Source organism: Zeus faber, assembly GCF_960531495.2.
Source record: "Zeus faber genome assembly, chromosome: 11".
Taxonomy (NCBI): Eukaryota; Metazoa; Chordata; class Actinopteri; order Zeiformes; family Zeidae; genus Zeus; species Zeus faber.
This window is the reverse complement of record NC_137205.1, coordinates 10,856,789-10,876,799: the sequence shown is the minus strand read 5'-3', so window position 1 is coordinate 10,876,799 and position 20,011 is coordinate 10,856,789. Positions and strand designations below refer to the sequence as shown.

Below are 20,011 nucleotides of genomic sequence, written 5' to 3'. Positions count from 1 at the left end.
TACAGCTGCGGCGGCGGGCTCGCGCTGGGAGAGAGAGCACTGAGGACCGGCGGCGCGCGCTCCCATACTCCCACACACACACACACACACTCTCTCTCTCTCTCTCTCTCTCACACACACACACACACACACACACACGGTGCTCAAACAAAGAGAAGCACGCGAGGCTGAGCATCCCAGACCCTTTCGGCGCGAGCTCACAGTACAGAAGCCGCCCCCCCCCCTCCCCCCACAAACCAGAGCCGGTCCAGAAGCCACCATGTCCACCAACGGCGCTGCCAACGGAACCAGCGACATGCTGCAGATCCAGTTCGGTCTGATCAACTGCGGGAACAAATACCTGACGGCGGAGATGTTCGGCTTCAAAATCAACGCGTCCGCCACCAGCATGAAGAAGAAGCAGATCTGGACCCTGGAGCAGAGCGGGGACGAGGCCAGCGGCAACGTCTTCTGTCTCAAGTCGCACCTGGGCCGGTACATCGCCGCCGACAAGGACGGCAACGTGACCGGGGACAGCGAGAGCCCCGGGCCGGAGTGCCGGTTCGTCATCACCGCGCACGACGACGGCCGCTGGTCGCTGCAGTCCGAGCACCACGGCCGCTACCTGGGCGGCACCGAGGACCGCATCATCTGCTTCGCCCAGACCGCCTCGGTGGCGGAGAAATGGAGCGTGCACATCGCCATGCACCCGCAGGTCAACATATTCAGTGTGACGCGCAAGCGGTACGCGCACCTGAGCTCCAAGGTGGACGAGATCGCCATCGACCGGGACGTCCCGTGGGGCGTGGACTCCACCATCACCCTGGTGTTCCGGGAGCAGCGCTACCACCTGCAGACCTCCGACAACCGCTTCCTGAGGAACGACGGGACCCTGGTCGGACCCAAGACGGACAAGACCACGGGCTACACCCTGGAGTTCCGCTCCGGCAAGGTGGCCTTCAGGGACTGCACCGGCAGGTACCTGGCCCCCTCCGGGCCCTCCGGCACCATGAAGTCCGGCAAGAGCGCCCGCGTCGGGAAGGACGAACTGTTCGTGCTGGAGCAGAGCCATCCGCAGGTGGTGCTCACTGCGGGCAACGAGAGGAACGTCTCCACCCGGCAAGGTAGGCGTGGGTCAGGTGTCATCTGCCTGGGCGTCCCCGTTCGGGCCTTGGTGTGTTCTGGTGGCGCCGCAGGGTTTCTGTGCGCGTGTGTGTGGTCAGCCCCCCAGCCTCTGGCACAGGGAGGGTTAATGTGATGGAATGTCAGGCTGCAGACCCCCTGCAGGGATGAGAACAGGAATGGAATGCATGGCAACAAGACACCACCCCATCATCCCATCACCATTGATGGCCTGCACATGCCACCTTAAACATCCATGTAGAATCACAGTAAAGAATGGAATGCAACACAACAGTGGATGGCCTATGTTTCACAAGGCCGGGCTAAACAATGGAATGTAGGCTAGACAACACACTCACAATAGATGCATTTATAAAATGCTAAAACTCATCACAGGCCTGCATACAGTCCAATGATTAACACTTAAATTGGTGGTAAGAGCCCATATGACCATGTTGCTTGGTATGGTTTCTTATCAAAGTTGCCAACCCCCAGAAGCGATAATGAGCAACTTTACAGACATTGTCTCTTTATCTCTGACTCCCTTGATGCTTTCCAGCTGAAATTCAATGTAGGACATAAAGAAATATTCTGACTGAAGTCATTCAAACTGATCTCATGGTCTTGAATTCAGTGTACAATATCTATTGAACCATGACCATAAGAAGTGAGTGATGGTATTGTTATAAGTCATGTTAAAATGATGATACTTCAAAATCACACTTAGGGCTCGCTGGTGTGCTGCCTTTTGAAGAAAGTACGTAAATATTGGAACAGACTTTTGATTACTTAAATCATACACGCCTCCTTGACTGTGGTAGCCAGTGGGTGTACACTGTATGTCCTCCACTGATAAAAGGCTCTGTGCCAATATGTACTGTTTCGAGTGGCTGCATGGCTTGGATCTCTATTTTTATAGACAAGGGGCCATATTTTTTTTTTGTGCATCTGGTCAACTTCAGCATCGCATGAATGGGGGGAATTGATTTGCTAATCAAATCACAGAGCATTTGTACATGTGGTTGGGGATGTTAACGGAGCATGTGTGGCTGGTCTGCAGCTGTGACTGGGCAAAGCACAAGCTTGTCTCTCACCTCCTCTTCCTTCCTTCCTCCCTTTTTCCCTACCTCTCCCTCATTTTCCTCCTTTGTTCCCACCTATGTTTCCATGCTTTCATCCACCTTTGCCCATTTCTCACTTTTTCCATCCTGCCTTGCCTCAAGTCTGCTGTATTCTCTGCCCCACCCAAAGTGTGTGTGTGTGTGTGAGAGAGAAATGTATTATCATGAGTCATGGCAGGCTGATTTTAGATGACCACCAAGTAGAGGCTGTAGACCCCCTGGGAAGGACGACAGTGGAGAGACACCCACACAAACAGATATCATTATAGGTGCACAGCCATGTCAGGAGAGTTCCTGACATGGCTGCTGTAAATGAGTAATGGAATGGTGGGTTCTCAACTGGCTCTCATGGTGGTAATGACACTTTGAGGAGAAAAAACAATGTTAGCAGAAGTGACTCCCATCTTTCTCAATTCAACCCCTTTAAATCCATCCAACAGCCCCTTTTTCCTGAGGGGAAAGGGGGGAAGTGAAGACAGTGAAGTTGACTGGAGGCTCATTACCTTTGGCCATAACATCAGTAAACACTGCATTGGAAGGAAGATAAGATGCTTTCGGAGAATTTGGAAATGAAGGATAATAGACACACTGCTGCGCTGACTGGCGGTGAATGATGGGATGAGTGTAATTGATGCCTTGGGATTCTATATTTAAGTTTTAGCTCCGGAGAGAATACACTGCTGCAAATACAGTGCGGTTCTCTTCTCCTTAAAGTATATTCCAGAACCCACCGCCCACCCCACCCCCTCTGTCGGTCGCCCCGTCACTCCCTCTGTTTGTTTGCAATGTCTCTCAAGGCATTATGCACTTTGTTTAAGGATATTTATTCTTTCTGAGTAGGCTCACAGCCACCAGTGGTTCTCCTGCCTCTCCCCCTTCTTATAAAGGTCTTTGAAGACACAAAATGGAGGCAAACTGTGACTTGTGACCAAAAAGAGTTATGGCCAGTTTAAATCTAACAAAGCAAATTGAGTCTTTATGATGCAGATTATTGCCCCCCCCCCCCCCCCCCCCAAGGAGAAAGGAAATAGATATTGGCTATCCACTTGATTCCATGGGATGAAGTAGTACAGTTACGCCCTGAACACTTCTGAAGATACACTGACTGCCAGCTCAGATGGTTTTATTGGGCTAAGATGACATGTATGGTACAGGCAGAGCTGTTTACCAGCCTGTGCCCACATAGTCCTGACTATAGGGTAATGCCAGCACAATCAAGGTTGACATAGAATTCATACATTTAGGTAGCCTTGGTTCCTAGATGCTTATCTAAGAAGGCATAATCCCAATTATCAGTGGGAAGCCTGTGCTCACAACATTACCAACTAGATTGCATTGTGTGGATTAAATGTTAAAGGGTGGAAATGCTGCAGATATGTAGAAGCAGGCAGCTGCTGCCTTGGCTTGCTGGTTGCCCTCTGGGTTCTTTGCTTGGCAACACCAAGTCAACATGGTGCTTCAAATCCATTGGCTTACCATTAACAACTGCCCCCCCTTTTTTTATTTTGCATTTCTTCAGGCAAAAAGAATGTCTTTGCCACTCAAGTGTAGTTCAAATCAGGTTTACACTCTTGGTCGTAGAAGTTCAGTCAAAGCATCTCTTTATCTGTGCAGGATTCTGCTGCATCTGTTACAAGATCCAAGTGGCTCAGGGGGTTTGGCCCTCACCAGGACTTGGTGCCTCTTTATATTAAGACTTTTGTAGTCAAGTAGGCGTGATTTAAATATTTCTAAAATGGTTAATGTGTTTCAATAATTGGCCTTCAGTAGATGGAAACTCAGTGATAGAAACTTTGGCCAAGCATTGATAGGGAAACAGATGGGTACTTTTGTCCTTATCTGTAAATAATGATGGATAAACGTGTCTAGAGTTAAAAACTTGAAAAGGGAGCAAAAATATGTATTGTGCATATATCATGCGGAAAAATGAAATTATCTTGAGGAAAAAATGACCTGCTGAGGGAAGTAGTAAAAGAAAAATAGAATAGAAAGATAGAGATGTGTATGTAAGAAATCTGTGTAGGGCCTTTCAATTGCGATGACATCGCCCATAAGTTACACAAGTTACAGGATTGATTTGAACAGGTTGGCGACTTTGAGCCCCGGCAAGTTGAGAGACCAGGAATGAGCCCCCATTACTGTAGGTCTGTAACAAGCTGCGACAGCTGACCTTCTGGATGAGGAGTCATTTCCGTCGTCCTCTGGAAAAATCAGATTTTAATGTTCACGCATTCCATTATTCTGGAAGGAGTTCCTCATACTGCTCCACGTTTGGACTTCCAGATGGTGACCTTCTCTCTCTTATTCTTTTACAATAGTGACGACCACAGATCCACAGGAGGCAGTTTAACGACCCCTCGTATGGCCTAATACACGATTATTTGGCAATTAGCCCCGGGCTCAATGGTCCTTGAGGTGACCTGTCACGACCCCCTCAGCTATACTGTGAAGCGTTGGTGACCACTCAGTGCTGGCTTGTCAGCTTAATGGCTGCTTGTGCACCAGATGCATTTCCTGTTCACTTCTCATTAAGTTTCATTCTCATCAGCTGACTGAAGTAGTTGCAGGGGGAGACCCTCATTTTGCCCTGTCCTTTGGGACGAAGCAGTTTGTTCTGCTACTAATACAAACTGAGCAGTTTCTGTACATCTTTCCCATAACGGCAATTCAAGGAATCATTGCAATGTTTAAGCTTCCTTGACAGACCACGTGCGGTGCTGGGGCTGGGCACAACAGATTATCATCGTATTGTAATGACATGAAATTGAGAAATTTGAATACCAGTGACCTCATTTTGATTTGATATGGATATGTCATGAGTAGTTAAATGTGTTGGAACTTCGCTCTTTGACCGTTCATCAGCAGATACTTTGATATACACGGTTTCAATGTAGGGCGCGGTTCATGATTCTTTCTTCCAATTAAAAAAAAAACCCCCAAAAAAAAAACGCACTGAAGCAAATTCCTTCATCTTTAATCCAAGAGTCTGCCAGTCTTCCGACGCATGCTGGGGAAGAGGAATCGACTGTGGCTCCATTTTGTGTTTGGCTCTGATTCAGACACAGCCACGCCAGGTGCCAGAAGGAAATGAGAATTACGCGCATGCGTGCACACACATAATATACTTTAATTCCGCATCCAAGACCTTTTTAACATTGTTTCTTCACATCAGCATGACATATAGTTCATAAGTTCATCACGGGTGTTGAAGGATAAACGAAGCATCGTCTTTTAAGGATTGTATTTTATTGTTTTTGAGATCTGAATGTTCCAAAAAATTAAGGAATTTATTGTTCACCTCGCCTATTCATTCTCTTGCTCTAGATGTTCGCATTTCACAAGTTGCTGTTGTATCGCAGGCAGGCGCTGCCATATGGATCAAGGACTCTCCTCTGTTGGGCGCATAATGAATATGGATCGGCCAGAGGTCATGTTGAATGTTTCTCCTCTCCTTCACTGGAGGTTACAGGTTTGTGTTTTGTATGTACTCAGACAAAACAGATGAGAGCAGCATTTCCATTCAAGCATCCTTGTCGCAGCTCACTGGCCTTGCCTTGGTGTGTATACTGACTCTTGAATGTGTTTATGGACCTTGATTGTGTTTGTGGACTGTGTGTGAATGTGCTCTAAGCAGCAGCAGCTGGGCGTGTGCCAGGGGAGGTGCCTGGTGCTCTGTGGGGCTCCAGTGGGATGCGCTCCCGCCCCTAATGTCCTGAGTTCTATTATGGCTGGCTGGTCGCTGGCAGATCTCCAATGAGTCATTGTGCTTCATTCTGGGTCCACTAAAGCACGCTGATTTAAAGCAATTCACTTTAATAGTCAATTTTGAAACTCAATGAATAGATTGAATGTTACAATGTAATTTCCTCCCCCAAAAGCCGGTGGTTGTCTTTGACACTACAGTACATTTAATTACTAGTCTTTTAATACACGGGACTGTATTGAACAAGCAACATTATCAGTGCTGCTGTTGGTCCTGTCTCGTCTTCTCTGCAATCTGTGAAGCTTTATAAAGCCAATTCAACTCTTTGTTGTTTTTCATTCCTTTTCTCCTTCTGACTGGTTTCCAGTCTTCCAGGGAGGTCCAGCTGTGTTTGTGTAGAGGGCTATCTAAGAGGGAGCCTCATAGGCTACGTTCACACTGCAGGCAAAAGTAGCCCAAAGCTGATTATTTTATTTTTTGCTCATATGTGACTCAATCACAGTCAGGTTTTTTTCGTAACCGTGTGAGAACAGCAAGAATCACATGGAATCTGATCATTTCCATAGTCATTTGAGCTTTCATATGTGGTCCTCAATCAGATACAGCTCTTATTATTATTATTATTATTATTATTATTATTATTATTCTTTTTTGCAATGCAACCTCAACGCGACATTCATCACAATTCTGCGCTGGCGGGACTCACTCGGTGAAAACAACCATGGAAGACAGCTGCGATGGGGGTAGTCAGTGGAGGGACACTTCTGTCCAAGGAAAAATAGGGGTTGTATCGTAACCGGTCTGTGTTTGAAAACATATCGAAAGAAATGGTCGAACAGAAGAAACCGTAAACACTGACTTCAGTGGCCTCCATCTTTACTTCATTACGACAGTGTGCTGCGTGTGACATCTTAGGTACTACTGCAGGTCAGTTCAGGTTCTTAACCAGTTCACACTGGAATCTGATATTGGCCACATAAAAAAGAAAATTGAACAGCCAAACAAAATTGTGTAATAAATCAGAGTTGAGCACTAAGGCTTGCAGTGTGAGCATAGCCTTAATATGCAGCTCTTCTTCTGATCTGTGCACATACAATGTTTAACCTACTGTACACATGCACTGTGTTTTCAGTTGGATTTGTTGGAGTGTGTGTCCATGCATGTGTTCGGTCAGAACAAAGGGTGGTGATCTGGCTCCCTGCTTGTGCCCCAGCTGGTTGCCTCCTCAACCAGACCTGCTGAACAATGGAACACACACACACACACACACACACACGCACGCAGGGCACAATTGCAATGCGGACAATCACGCTGGGTACAATGCTTTGCCCTCACAGCAGCCTACTGGTGCAGGGCCCTGCTGGCTCACAGGAATCTGTGCCAACAATCCGTGCCTGCTGCAGTCAGCCCGAATGTGGAGGGCTGGGGGGGATGTAAAGATGGAGGAGCTGTTCTCAAGAGCTGCTCTGGTTAACTGAGGGTGTGTGGTGCATTTGGTGTGGTTGGGAAAGATGGTGCGTGTGCAGGGCTACGTCTTTGGTGTGGTTGGTAGAAGAGGAAGGTGTGTGCGTGTGTGTGTGTGTGTGTGTCATATTCTTTCCTCAGTTACCCCGTTAATCTATTGGCTTCAGAGACTGTACCCCATGATTACAAACAGCCTTGGCTTCCCTCAGGGTCATGGCTGAAGCCCTACACTCCTCAGGATGGATGTTGGTTTGGGGTTTTCGCTCATATTGTTGGTAGTGTTGGCACCTAACTCTTTCCTCGACAGTAACATGAGACGTCACCCTCAGGCTGGAGTGAAAAGGACAGAGGACATTTAGTCTCCTTTTCTCTTTAGTGTCTTTTATCTGGGAATTCACATGACTCAGCAGTTATGTTGCTTGTGTGTTGTTGTTCCGAGTGAGCGTTTTGAAAGAAATAAAACACTTAATTATAAGGATGCACCAATTTATCGTCCGTACATCCGTATCGGCTGATATTCGGCTTGTTGACGGCCATTGGCCTATTGGCAACTAAGATGACGTTCACTGATGGCAGAGGCAGATGTTTATCCAGTGTTTCCCCCCCACATAGACTCAACTTGGGCAGGCTGCTCTGGTATATTAACAGCTGCTGAAGTATATTTGGTGACCCATTTTTTATTTTTTTTATTCGTCCAAGAGAACGACGCCATCCGCAATCTATTTTAGAAGACGCCGACACGGCTCTCTGCAGCGCTCCAAGCAGGAAGTGATGTTGCGTTCAGGGAACTCGTAATACATCGGTATCGACCAAATTGTTATTTTAAACATCTGTATCGGTTTATAATTTTGCAATTGGTACATCCTTGCTAAATTCAACGACTACTTCATCACCTTTTTTTTTTCAGTGCTCTGTACTGTTACAAGTGCTGACACATGCAAATACACTCATTTAAATGTGTCGCTTATCCAAACCCATCAGGTAAACGGCCTCACAGGGTCAACGGTACCAGGGATGACGCAACAGAGCCCCTCATACTGTTTTGACAGCTTCCCCGTGTCTCAACTGTGTAAGAGAAAGAACAGGAACCTCAGGCCATCTTAAACTCTAACTAATACTATGTTTAAATAAAATAAAAGTATTTGAGAAAGGGGCACACAACCGAACAATAACAGGAAACGATTGAGCATCAGCTGGGAGTGTAGCACCGCCTCAGTTGGCGCACTTAACTCGCAGCCAAAATCAAACTGATAAATGTTCCGGCACAAATGGGAGGAGAGCTGGGTCAATCCCTTCTTTCCTCGACCCCGCCCTCCTCCTTCTCCCTTTTTCCTTGTGCTGCTCCTCCAACATCCCCCCTTCTGGCCTCAATATTTTTATCTTCCCGGCCACATTATTATCGGTCTCTTTATGTTGGTGCTTTCCTCACTCCTTCTCTCTCTTTGCTCCTTCTCGTTTTTCTTCTCTCGCCCCCCTTCACACCCCCCCCTTCATCTTAGCGGCGGGTGCTTGATTGCCGCCATGTGGTTCTCATCTTGGTCAGTTATTTTTCTTGCTCGTGTGTGTGTGTGTGTGTGTGTGTGTGTGTGTGCGTGTGTGCGCGCGGTACAGAAACTCAATCTGTCCATAGAGGCCAGAGTTCCAGGGATCAGTAGGCACTCAGGAGGAGCTCCTCCTGAGTGCTCGTTAGTGTTCAGCCCTTTGTTTTAACTTTCCAACATTGCGAGTCATCGCTCTTCGGGGGACGGGAGGGGTCAGCGAGCACTGCCCTCCGGGGCCATAACATGTCATAACATACAGTAGCCTTGCACTCAAAACGCTGTCAATTTCACCCCTTTATTGTGTTGGGGTCGCCACCGCGACCTGATTGCCCAAATAAATGAAATAAAAAATAAAAAAAAAAGGCTTGTTTACAACACTTGAAAATTGGTTTCCCTCGGCTGAAAAGCTTGAAAAAAGATTAAGAATGTGGATGGGGGGGCAAGGGTATGACAGTTTGGCTTTCTCAAACAGAACTTCCTTTCTTTTCCTGCCTTTCTTTGCCCCCCCCCTCTGCACACATTTACACAGTGCTTCGCTCTCTCGGTCTCTCTCTCTCTGTCTGTCTCTGCCTCGCTCTCTCTCTGTGTTGAACATCACTTGGCCTCTTCCAACCTCTAGGCTGTAGGTCTACACCAAGACCCATGACCTCACCCTCTACAATAGCGGCCGTTGTAATGTGTAGTATGTTTATGCGGATGATGTGTCGAAGTGTGTGGCTGTGTGTGTGTGGTTGTGTGCATGTTCCGAGCTATGGATGACTCGCCTGATTTGTCTCATTTCTGTTAAGTGCCCATAATGACTTTTTATGTTTGCTATTTATGGACTGTGGCATTCTGTGTCCATACAATAGCCCGTACGGCTGCAAATGTCCACGCTTTGTCGTCTTGTTCTGCTGACTTAAAGATGGCCGTGCCTCGACTTCCAGACTCCATGATTGTCCACTGTGGGGGGGATTAACCCTTTGAACTACTGGTGGGGCCTGGCTGGACTATGACAGCTGTGTGTGTGCGTGTGCGTGCAGCTGTGTCAAATCCTCTAATCCACAGCTGTCTGATGTTGCTCATTTAGCCTGTCTGATCTCGACGCGGGGGCGGATGCTCAGATGTCTGGGTGGGGGAATGCGTTGAGAAGGCCTCCTTTCTTCGGCCGCTGACTATAGCTAAGCACCCTTCTGTCTTTCCACACCTCCCAGGTATGGATCTCTCGGCCAATCAGGACGAGGAAGGTGACCAGGAAGTGTTCCAGGTGGAGATATGCCGCGAAAACAGGAAGTGCGCCTTCCGAACGGCTGCTGGGAAATACTGGACCCTCACTGCCAACGGAGGACTTCAGTGCACCGCCTCCACCAAGTAAGATGTGACACACACACACACACACACAAACACACGCCGCACACACTTAAATGGTGTGAAATGTGTCTGGGTCATTACACACTGAGCACATGCAATGCGTGTGCTTTACGACAGTTGAAAACGAAAAAAGTTAAGCGCTCGCAAAAATGCAGTCATGCAACATTTATTACATCGTAACCTACTGGCACTTACTAAAAAAAAATACAAAGAACTCCACATAAAGAACTTACACTTTGAAGTAACTAAATACAGAGGTCTGATTACAGAGGCAGCCGTACAGGTTGGTCATATGAAATATATGCATCACCTCTGAAGATGTGCGTTATTTGGAGGAGACGTCAGCGACGAACGTTTGGAAAGAGGCCGATTAGCGGACGAACTATCCGGTGCATCAGCAAACTGCTAAATACTTTACTGTGTTGAGGGGAACGCTCTTGGAAAGTCTAAGAGCGGTTGCCGCAAGTGTGGAGCTCGGTTGGGGAACGACAATTAAAACCGCAAAACTACAGCCTCAAAAATGACTACAGAGTCGAATTGGCACCTCAACCTATTGTGTGAACTCCACAGAGATTGAACTCATAGAAAAGCTGACGCTGACGCCGGCTGTGTCGTTTGTCCGCCTCTTCTCTACATTGGTTTATTTAGCGCAGGTGATAATGCCACTATACACACCGCTCCATGAATTCAAGAATGGTACCGCTCCATCCCAAATTCTCTTCCTCTCTGGGGTCTATCTAGATGCTGACTAGATGTTTCATCCTTTATGGGACGTCTAGAATTCAAATACAAGAGTACAAAATGGATTTCCACCTTTCATCTCAAAGAACTGATGGCGTTCATTTTTTTTGTCTTTTGAAAAATGCTTTTGTATACCACTCCTCACTGTTTGTACCCTATACGCCGTACTTATCTAACACTCACTGTACACCCGGTTTTATTCCGCTCTGTCTGTCTGTGTGTTACAGGCTCCGTCACAGCTCTCGGGGGTTAAGTCCTCGCTGGTAATTTGATCAGTAGCGTGTGTGGAGCATTTTGGGGGTTGCAGGGGTGTTGGTTTCTGGGTTAAGTTATGGCTAAGGAGTTTGGAGGGTCAGCCTAAAGAGAGGCTTTGGTTTGTTACTTTCCTTTTTTACGTGATATTCAGTGAAATTACAGTTTAGTTCATAGCAGTGTACTGGCCCTTGACCCTTGACACCCTCTGTTTGACCTGGTGCCCCTGGATGCCTCCCTCCTGAGGCCCCTGACCCAGATGTGGGAGTGGAAGCCCGTATCATCCTTTTGGTGGCGACGCTTCATCATTGCCTTGCATCAAAGGAGGGGAGGAAAACTCTTTTGAAAACTAAATTTGCCGACTTGCTATTACCGATTTATCCAATATGAGTAGTATGCGAGAGGGATTTAACAAAGATCCAACATGATATTCTAGTGTTTCTATTGAATTACATGAGTAATATTTGAAGTCTTTAAAATCCCCAAATTCTTAAATGTAAAGATGGGCCGGGAGTTCTGTAGTGTGTAGTCATATTAACAAAAAAAACGTTGACCCCGGGATAATGTATTTGGGTTGTGTGGGGCTCCTTCTGTTTTCCGCCAGTGAGATAAGGAGGAGCAGAGTGAGGCATCGCAGGGCAGAGACTCCGGGGAACATTCTTCAGATTTGAGTCAGTCCTTTCCGCACGCAGCACTGCGAGGTCCCCGACCTCCTCGAGGAGAGGGGGCGCGGGGGGCATGTTCTCATTCCATGTGTTGTGCTTTAGGTGGAGAACAACTCAGAGTAGGACTTTCCTTTCCACTATCGAAACCTTTTTCCTCTGAGAGTCCAAGCTCCTCGGCTTTAACCACGGGTGGCTCCCTTCCCATGTGGGAAAACAAAAACGCGCCTTTTGTGAAAGGATTTAACAAGATACCCAATATGGCATTTTCTTAGAGGCTCTGAGTGTACAAGCTAATACCTCTCGTTAAAGTTAAACCTGCTTCTCTAATTACTTCAGGTCTACTTGAAGAAAATAACACTAGGAATCGTTCTGTTTGTGTGAGACTGCGGATTTGGATGTGGCGAGAACTCAAAACTTTATACAAGCAACTGCCGTGTACACTCATTGTCTTTCCAATGTCCTCACTTTGACTCACTTTCAGTCTCTCTCTGTCTCCGTGTAGGTCAGCTAATTGCTACTTTGACATCGAGTGGCGTGGGAAGAGGTTGACTCTCCGCGCGGCTAACGGGAAATATGTTGCCGCCAAGAAAAACGGCCAGCTGGCGGCGAGCATCGACTCTGCAGGTCAGTTCATCTCGGTGCGGCTGCCACACCTCGATTCCATGGACACTGGTTGTTAGACGCCCCCAGGAAATGATTGTGCATAAAATCAGAGAAGACAACAGTGGGATGGAAACAAAGTCATGGGTAGAGGAATCCATCAAAATGTGATGTTTGTCTCATTTAAAAAATAATTTTACCGTCTTCAGTGGATTTGGTTTTAGACCTAAAATACTACAAATGTCCTGACTCCTTAATGTAACATACAATGGAGTAGCGCTTGCAGAACTAGTTTTCAGACAACTTGACGCTGCCACATGCTTCCACGCCCTTATTTTGGCCGGCCTACTTAAGCAGCCAATCCCTCCTGCACTACCTGCTTTGCAGCCTGCTTGCTTTACTGCGTTCCCTCCACCTCCCACGCATCCATCTGTTGAACTCTACCCTTTTATCCAAAACGGGGATTCAAGCTCATCACTCCTATATTTCGAGCTCACTAAAGTTGCTTTCACACATAAACTGCAACACTGACATTATCCGGACATTACCCGGAGGAGCTGTATGTGTGAACACAAATTCCCAAATCACTCGGACCAGACATTAAACTGGCTGTACCCGGCCAGCACCCTAATACAAAGTCAGCGTAATGTCCGATTGAGCGGTATGTGTGAACAGAGCAGGTGATTGTCCCGAGCATTCACAGTTGGCGTGTTGATGACATCTCTATCATGTTATTATTTTAATGTTATTTACCTTTGTGCGCGGAGCGTAGCTGCTTCGTTCTTCTTTCTGCTTTCCTTTATATTCCTTTCCAGTCTTTCCTTTATGCTACGTCCAAATACATAGAGTATCAATGAAAAAGTTTAGTCCGTAGCCTCGTCCACCATCTTGGGTGTGCTAAAACTCTGCTGTGTCATTGCGTCACGTGCTGTCTCCTGCATGCTCTACCCGGGCTCCGCCCCTCGTCTGAACCAAACTGAGTATTTCCAGGTGGCGTCAACGCGTCTGTCACGAACATGTGCTACATGTGTGAAAGGGCGACTCCGGACAATGTCCAGACCTGATTATCCAGACATTGTCCAGAGTGCATGTGTGAAAGCAGCTTAAGTTGGCCTAGGTTTGCTGGACATCTCCCCGGGAGTGATGAGCAGTGTAGTGCAAACTCTTAGATTTTAAATGAATCGAAGAGTTGTCTGTCAGAACTATGATTTTGCTTCACTTATCAACACTGCTCGTGTCTTGTCCCATGAAACCTGTTGCCAACAAAGTGGTAACATTTTTATCCATTTTATGTACTGTATGTCTTTGCTGCGTTTTCCAGGCGAGTCTGAGGAGTTCATCATGAAGCTGATCAACCGTCCCATCATCGTGCTGCGCGGGGAGCACGGCTTCATTGGCTGCAGGAAGGTGACAGGCACCCTGGACTCCAACCGCTCCACCTACGACTACTTCACCCTGGAGTTCAGAGATGGAGCCTACAGCCTGCAAGGTCAGTCTCGGTGCCTTGCTTTTGCCATGTGGCTCCTCACCAACGATGTACAACTTTGTACTTAGTAATGCACAGATAGACACTCATGCATGGATGTAGATGCCAGATAGTGCTCCGCAGCATATGGGCACCGACCTCCTACGGCACACGGGGGATTATTTTATCCATTCATCCACTGATCCTCCTTAAAGGCTCATTCATGAGGCCTTTCTGCCAAAAAAAAGGGGATTAATTTGCCTCATTTCCCTCCCTTGGAATTATGTGATGTAAGTTGAACAAAGGAATGTAAAGCCATGCTTTCTGTCCTGCACTCATTGGTTTTTATCTTTATCCAAACCACCCATCTGCACCCTCTCTGCCCCACTGGCCTTTCTTCTGTTTCCTCTAATTCTCGCCTGCACCGTTGTTTTCTTCTCTCTCACTCCTCCCTCTAATCCCCAATTACCTCTTAAACCATTTTCTCTCTCTCAATCCTCTTTCTTCTTCATTCTCTTTTCCCTCCGTCATCCTACACTTTACCACATCTCCCTCCACCCCTCGCGTCTCACCTCTCCATCGCTCTCTCACTCTTACATCCCCTCTTCCCGTCTTTTCCTCTCCGCCCCGCCCCATCTTCTCTTTCCGTTGTACTCCTCGCCCGCAGACTCGACCGGCAAATACTGGATGGTGGGTAGCGAGCAGTCGGTGGTGAGCAGCAGCGACACGCCCGTCGACTTCCTCTTCGAGTTCTGCGACTACAACAAGGTGGCCGTGCGCCACGTGGCCGACGGCAAGTACCTGCGCGGCGACCACGCTGGCGTGCTGAAGGCCAACGCCGACGACCTGGAGGCCGCCACGCTCTGGGAGTACTGAGGCGGGAGGACGCCCCCCCCGGCCGCACATCTACCTATATGACTCCCTCCATCCCTCACCCCGACCTGACTCATCTCATATACAGTGTCCCCCCGCCGCCTGTGACCTACTAGATGTTGAACTGCACACACCGGGGGAGGGAGGAGGAGGCCTTACATATCTCCTTCTCTCCCCCTGCCTCCCATTCCTCCTTCCCTTCTCTCCGTCCTTCCCCGTCTCTCTCTGTCTCCCCCTCTCCAGCTCTGCAGCGCCAACCTTTATTTGTTGCCATAGTTACCGTTGGGCTGTGCATAGTTACCTCTGCTCCCATCTGGTTTGCTGCTCGACACGCTACTTGCTCCTTCAAGCCTTATGACTCCCCCTTACTCCCCCCTCACTCCCTCTGTCTATTATTTGTGTGAGCAGCCCACGGTGCAGTGTTTATGGTGGAGCCACCTCGATTTCAGATCCAATCACCTCGATAGAAACCGCTTCTCCGTGGGACCGGGCGTCGTCGGCGCGCCTCTGGCCGACCGTCTCGAGGGCCAGAGGGCACCGATAGAAAAGGATTTATGTTGAGCGGGGTCGAAACTCCGCGTCCGTTCCGAAGGCGGCTCTTGTACGTACAGTGTGAATTATGTGACGAAACTGGAACGGATCTCGACGCAGATAAAAAATTAAATATGACGTAACCGACAGGTTTGTGTGACGTTGAAACAGATTTAAAAAATAATAATAATAAAAGCCAGGTGCGCTTTCCTGGGCCAAACAGGAAGTAGGAAGTTCAAACCCCCCCGGGAAGAGAACACTTGTCCTGCCCCCCCCCCCCCCCACCGATTTAAGCTATTGTTCAGAGCACAGTGTTAAAAGAAGAATAAACTAAATAAAGGCACAGTCAGATGTGTTTACTGCACCCCTCCTGTACGTTAACTGGAAGAAACCCCTGAGCACACCCCGCTGTGTTCCTCTTACGTTCTCTTTCTTTCTATCCAAGGCACAGACATTATCTACAGCAGGTGTGTAGATGATAACCATTGCGACTGGAACCCCTCCTCCCCCCCTTATTTGTATTTTTTGGATAAAGCTGCTTTATAAATTATCAATCGCCACACCAAAATCTTAAAGCCTCATCTCGTCCTTCCATTCCAAAATCCGCCTCAATACTTAGTTTCTTTCCATTATAAATTTCCGATTTATACTGTAAAAGCACCGAGACGACCAAAATCTGCTTCTTTTCTCCGGTTAGAAACACCCCCCTCCCCCCCACCCCCCGTTCTGAACCTTGAGTCTAAATTTAGCTCCGACTCGATGCGACTCGTTGCCGTTGGACGTCGCCAGCCTTGACTCAGCGCCGGGGAAAATACGCTGACTTTGGACTATTTGGATATTTGGATCGTCTGGGTTTTTTTTGTGTGTAAAGTTCCGCTAAATTCGTCTGTTTGACTGGAATGTTCTCTCTGTGATGCCAATCTGTGGTGCAGCACGTCGGGCTCGTGGTTTTCTCAAACCCCCTTTTGCTTTTGATGACAGCGTTTTTCACCGCCCGCCCTCCCCCCACTCGCCACAACCAAATACCAAATTAATACCAACTTCATCCATTGACTGAGAAATGGATCTCTTTTAGGGGAGGAACCGGGTTCCACACCGTATCGTTCCTCTTGTCAAATTCTAAATAATGGACAGTTTTGAATATTTATTGATATGGAACGCAGCCTGACAGCGCTCCTTGTGTTAATTGGTCCATTTTGAGCGCTTGGGCGAAGAAGGCGGAGTGGAGAGCGGCTGAAGTTATCAAAGCGGAGGGAGTTCCAGGGAGATCAGAGTCTCCCCGGTAACAGAAACCCGGGTTGAGACTAACGGATGTGGAAGGGTAAACATGTGGTAATGACTGTGCCTTACCGAGTTTTTGGGCAGTAGGGGAAAAAAAAAAAAGCGGGGGTTGGGGAATTTAAATGAAGAGGGAAAAAAAGAGAACTTCTTTTTTCTTTGCTTTTTTCTTTTGCTTTATATAACTGGAACCTCCTTTTTGTATTATTTTGTATAATTCTTTGATATTGTGGTTAAATCTTCCTCTCGTGCCATTGGTTCACCCGAACTCCAACGACCAATAAAAAAAACTGGGTTTTGGAACACTATCATATTGCGGCTAATGTCTTTTTTTTTTTTTTCTTTTGAGTCATTATAAAGATATTCAACTTTTTGGGTGAATCTCTCTCCCTCGTTCACTCTGCAGATTCCTGCCAGCTCTTGCGTAATGAATGTGTGCAGTCAAAACATGATCGGGTCCCAGTTGACTTTTCTTTCCCCTCTTATTTTAGGGGTTGCACTCTGCTCGCTTCTCATCTAATCCCCACCCACACTTGGTGCACGACCAGGATTCATTCTGACCCCAGCGGCCCTGTGTTGCAGACCCCACTATGCACACATACATACATTTTTCTCTTGAATGGAGCCTTTGTGCTCTGCTCAAACATTTATTCTGGTGCAGGAGGAGACCAATACACACACACACACACACACACACACACACACACACACACGCACGCACGCACGCACGCAGGGTAGTAAAGTAATGACTGCCTCTGGAGCAGGTCTCTAATCAGTTTCCCTAGGTTCAGACTTCTGGGTCCCACGGTGAAACACCCAACATGGCAAAACAAACAACGCCCCTCCGTCCCATCTCTCTCTCTCTCTCCCTTCTCTCTCTGCCTTCCTCATTTGTTCACCCATTCCTGGCCTTTTCAAATTTGTCTTCCTCCACATCAGTTTCTCCTCGCACACAACCCATCTGACTGAATGCCGCTTGTGCTGAAACGATGAGTCACACCAAATGTGACCCAGATCCCGGAGAAATGGGAGCGGTGGTTTGTGGGTAAGGCGTTGAGGCTGCAGGCGGAGACGGCCGGTCGCCTGTTCCTCCCTCTGTCTCTCCATTTCTCTCTCGACGGCTCAGGGTGGGGCGGGGATGATGAGAGAGCAGGAGGAGAGGCGGTGTACGAAATGGCCGCCGTCGTCGTCGCTTCCCTCCACCCCCATCCGAGACCACTGTCACCATGGCAACACCAGCTGCTGGGGGGGGGGTGGGCTGGGCTGAATTAAAGGAGAGGGGGCCGGGGCATGTGTAGAGAGAGAAATGGAGTGACAGATGTGTGTGTTTTGTCCAGCAGTGGAGGCGTTGTCAGGGCTGAAAATGTCCGAAAACCTTTCCCCTCATTATGTCGGTGCAGGATGAATGGAGGGGGAGGGAGGAGTGGTTAATATGGGGGTTTGGGGGAGGCAGTGGTCTGCTTCTGATCAAAGAGGAGCTCATTGAGCCTCACTCCACCTCCCCCATCTATTTCACCTCCCCATTTTGATGGCTCAGAAAATGACGTACTTTTTCCCCCTCTTACACACACACACACACACACACACACACACACACACACACACGTACGTGTGTGTACGAGGGGGATCAAGCTACGTCTCACCGTGTGGATGTAATCACCCTTTAATCTTTTACCTTTCAGCTCTATATAAGTCGTGTGGCAATCGCTGCTCCCATCTTTTATCAGCATCCGTCCGTCCGTCAGTGGGTCAGCGAGTAATCTGTTGAAAGGATGGAGCAGCGACGCGGGAGGGCACCGGGTGAAGGGCAGAGGTTTTCAGGACTGAATCCTGTTTCTTGGAATTGCGTAATATCAAATGAGAAATCTGTTTCATCCCCCCTGGTGCTTAGATTTAGGCCCATAGATCTTCAAATGTCATGAGAAAATAATTGATGTATCACAGGATTTTATTATATACTGTGTATCTGAATATATGTATGTACTGTATGTGTATATTTATGTGTGTATATAATATATGTACAGTATATATGTAGATAAGATAAGGTTAGATAAAGGTTCTTTATTAATTCCCAAAGGGAAATTCCAGTGTTGCAGCAAGACATACATGACAATGTTTATACAGTATATGTAATATCTATATGTATATGTATGTATATATATGTGTATATGTGTAGATGTATGTGTATAGATATACATATGTGTATACACACATGCAGTATATGTGTGGCCGTTTCGCCTACCACACGCCACCCACGTGGTGTGTTCAGGGACCTCCTTAACAGAGACGCAGACGACGTGGTTTCAGACAGTTTATTGTAGAGAGTGGCGAGGTGGAATTCGTCCAGAGCAGATGGACATGTCATGACAGGGCTCCTCTCCTGAGTGAGTGTGGGGATGGTGGTTTTACCGGTTGCTCTTTAGACCAACCAATGAGCAACAGGTATGCAGCCACGCTGATCCTGGGCCCCCAATTACCTAGACCCAGGTCGGGTGTGGCTGCTCAAACCACACCATCCCCACACAACAATATGTAACTATATATATATATATATGTGTGTATATATACAGTATATATGTGTGTTTGTGTGTGTGTATGTAAAAATGATCGTAAATCACGCTGAGGTTTCAATATTGAGCAGCACAGCTGTAAACACACACGCTCATTAAAAATACACATCTAAAACAAGGGAAGCACAGCCAAATAAGACACCAACAATGCCGGAGGCTGGGAGATGTGAGTGTGTGTGTGTGTGTGTGTGGTGGGGGGGGCGTCTGGGGAGCACGTGCAGACAGACACACTGGTCCCTCCAGACTGAGACGGCGAAGGGCTCTAATTTGTGCGCACATACACATTTATACACTCATGCATATTGCGTTCAGTAATTGTGTGTTGAAGGTCTAGGTCACTGCTGAGTCAGTTCAGATGTGTGTGTGTGTGTGTGAGGGGAAGAGCTGGAGACACCTATAAAAAAACACACACACAGTTCCAGCCCCAGACACAGGAACATGCGTTGGGATCAACAGGAACCGGAGGCTGATGCCAAACAGCAGATACGAGTTGTCGTTTCCAGGTTCGGATTGAATTTAACGTGGTCTCAGAAACAGCAATAAATAGACCTATTTGACGGCCTGAATTCACAAGGCACAATCTGTGTTTGTGGGGCCATTTCAGCCCCGCCCCGTGAAAAAAATCAGTCTGCAATCAGTTTGCATTGTCTTTCCATCGGGCTTAAAATTGTTATTCTTGTGACAAAATGACTGTGACTGAAGGCTTTCTTACCTCTTCATCACATGGCTTAAAGAAAATCCTTTGTTCTTTAGTTA

At 47.5% G+C, this 20,011-nt stretch overlaps 1 protein-coding gene across 1 annotated transcript; it reads left to right on the top strand.

Annotated features, from left to right (window-relative positions):
• Window positions 1-253: 253 nt before the first annotated feature.
• Window positions 254-16,987, top strand: fscn1a (fascin actin-bundling protein 1a). The gene is made up of 5 exons (XM_080009946.1): window positions 254-1,103; window positions 10,124-10,280; window positions 12,441-12,562; window positions 13,860-14,027; window positions 14,671-16,987. Exons 1-5 carry the CDS (start codon window positions 260-262, stop codon window positions 14,877-14,879), a joined length of 1,500 nt encoding a protein of 499 aa, XP_079866072.1. The 5' UTR covers window positions 254-259; the 3' UTR covers window positions 14,880-16,987.
• The last annotated feature ends 3,024 nt before the right edge of the window (window positions 16,988-20,011 follow it).

Excerpts from the sequence above, each read along its gene's own strand:
- fscn1a (XM_080009946.1), top strand. The coding sequence starts at position 260 with ATGTCCACCAACGGCGCTGCCAACGGAACCAGCGACATGCTGCAGATC. Across the intron at positions 10,281-12,440 it reads CAGTGCACCGCCTCCACCAA|GTCAGCTAATTGCTACTTTG; the intron begins GTAAGATGTGAC and ends GTCTCCGTGTAG. Across the intron at positions 14,028-14,670 it reads TGGAGCCTACAGCCTGCAAG|ACTCGACCGGCAAATACTGG; the intron begins GTCAGTCTCGGT and ends CCTCGCCCGCAG.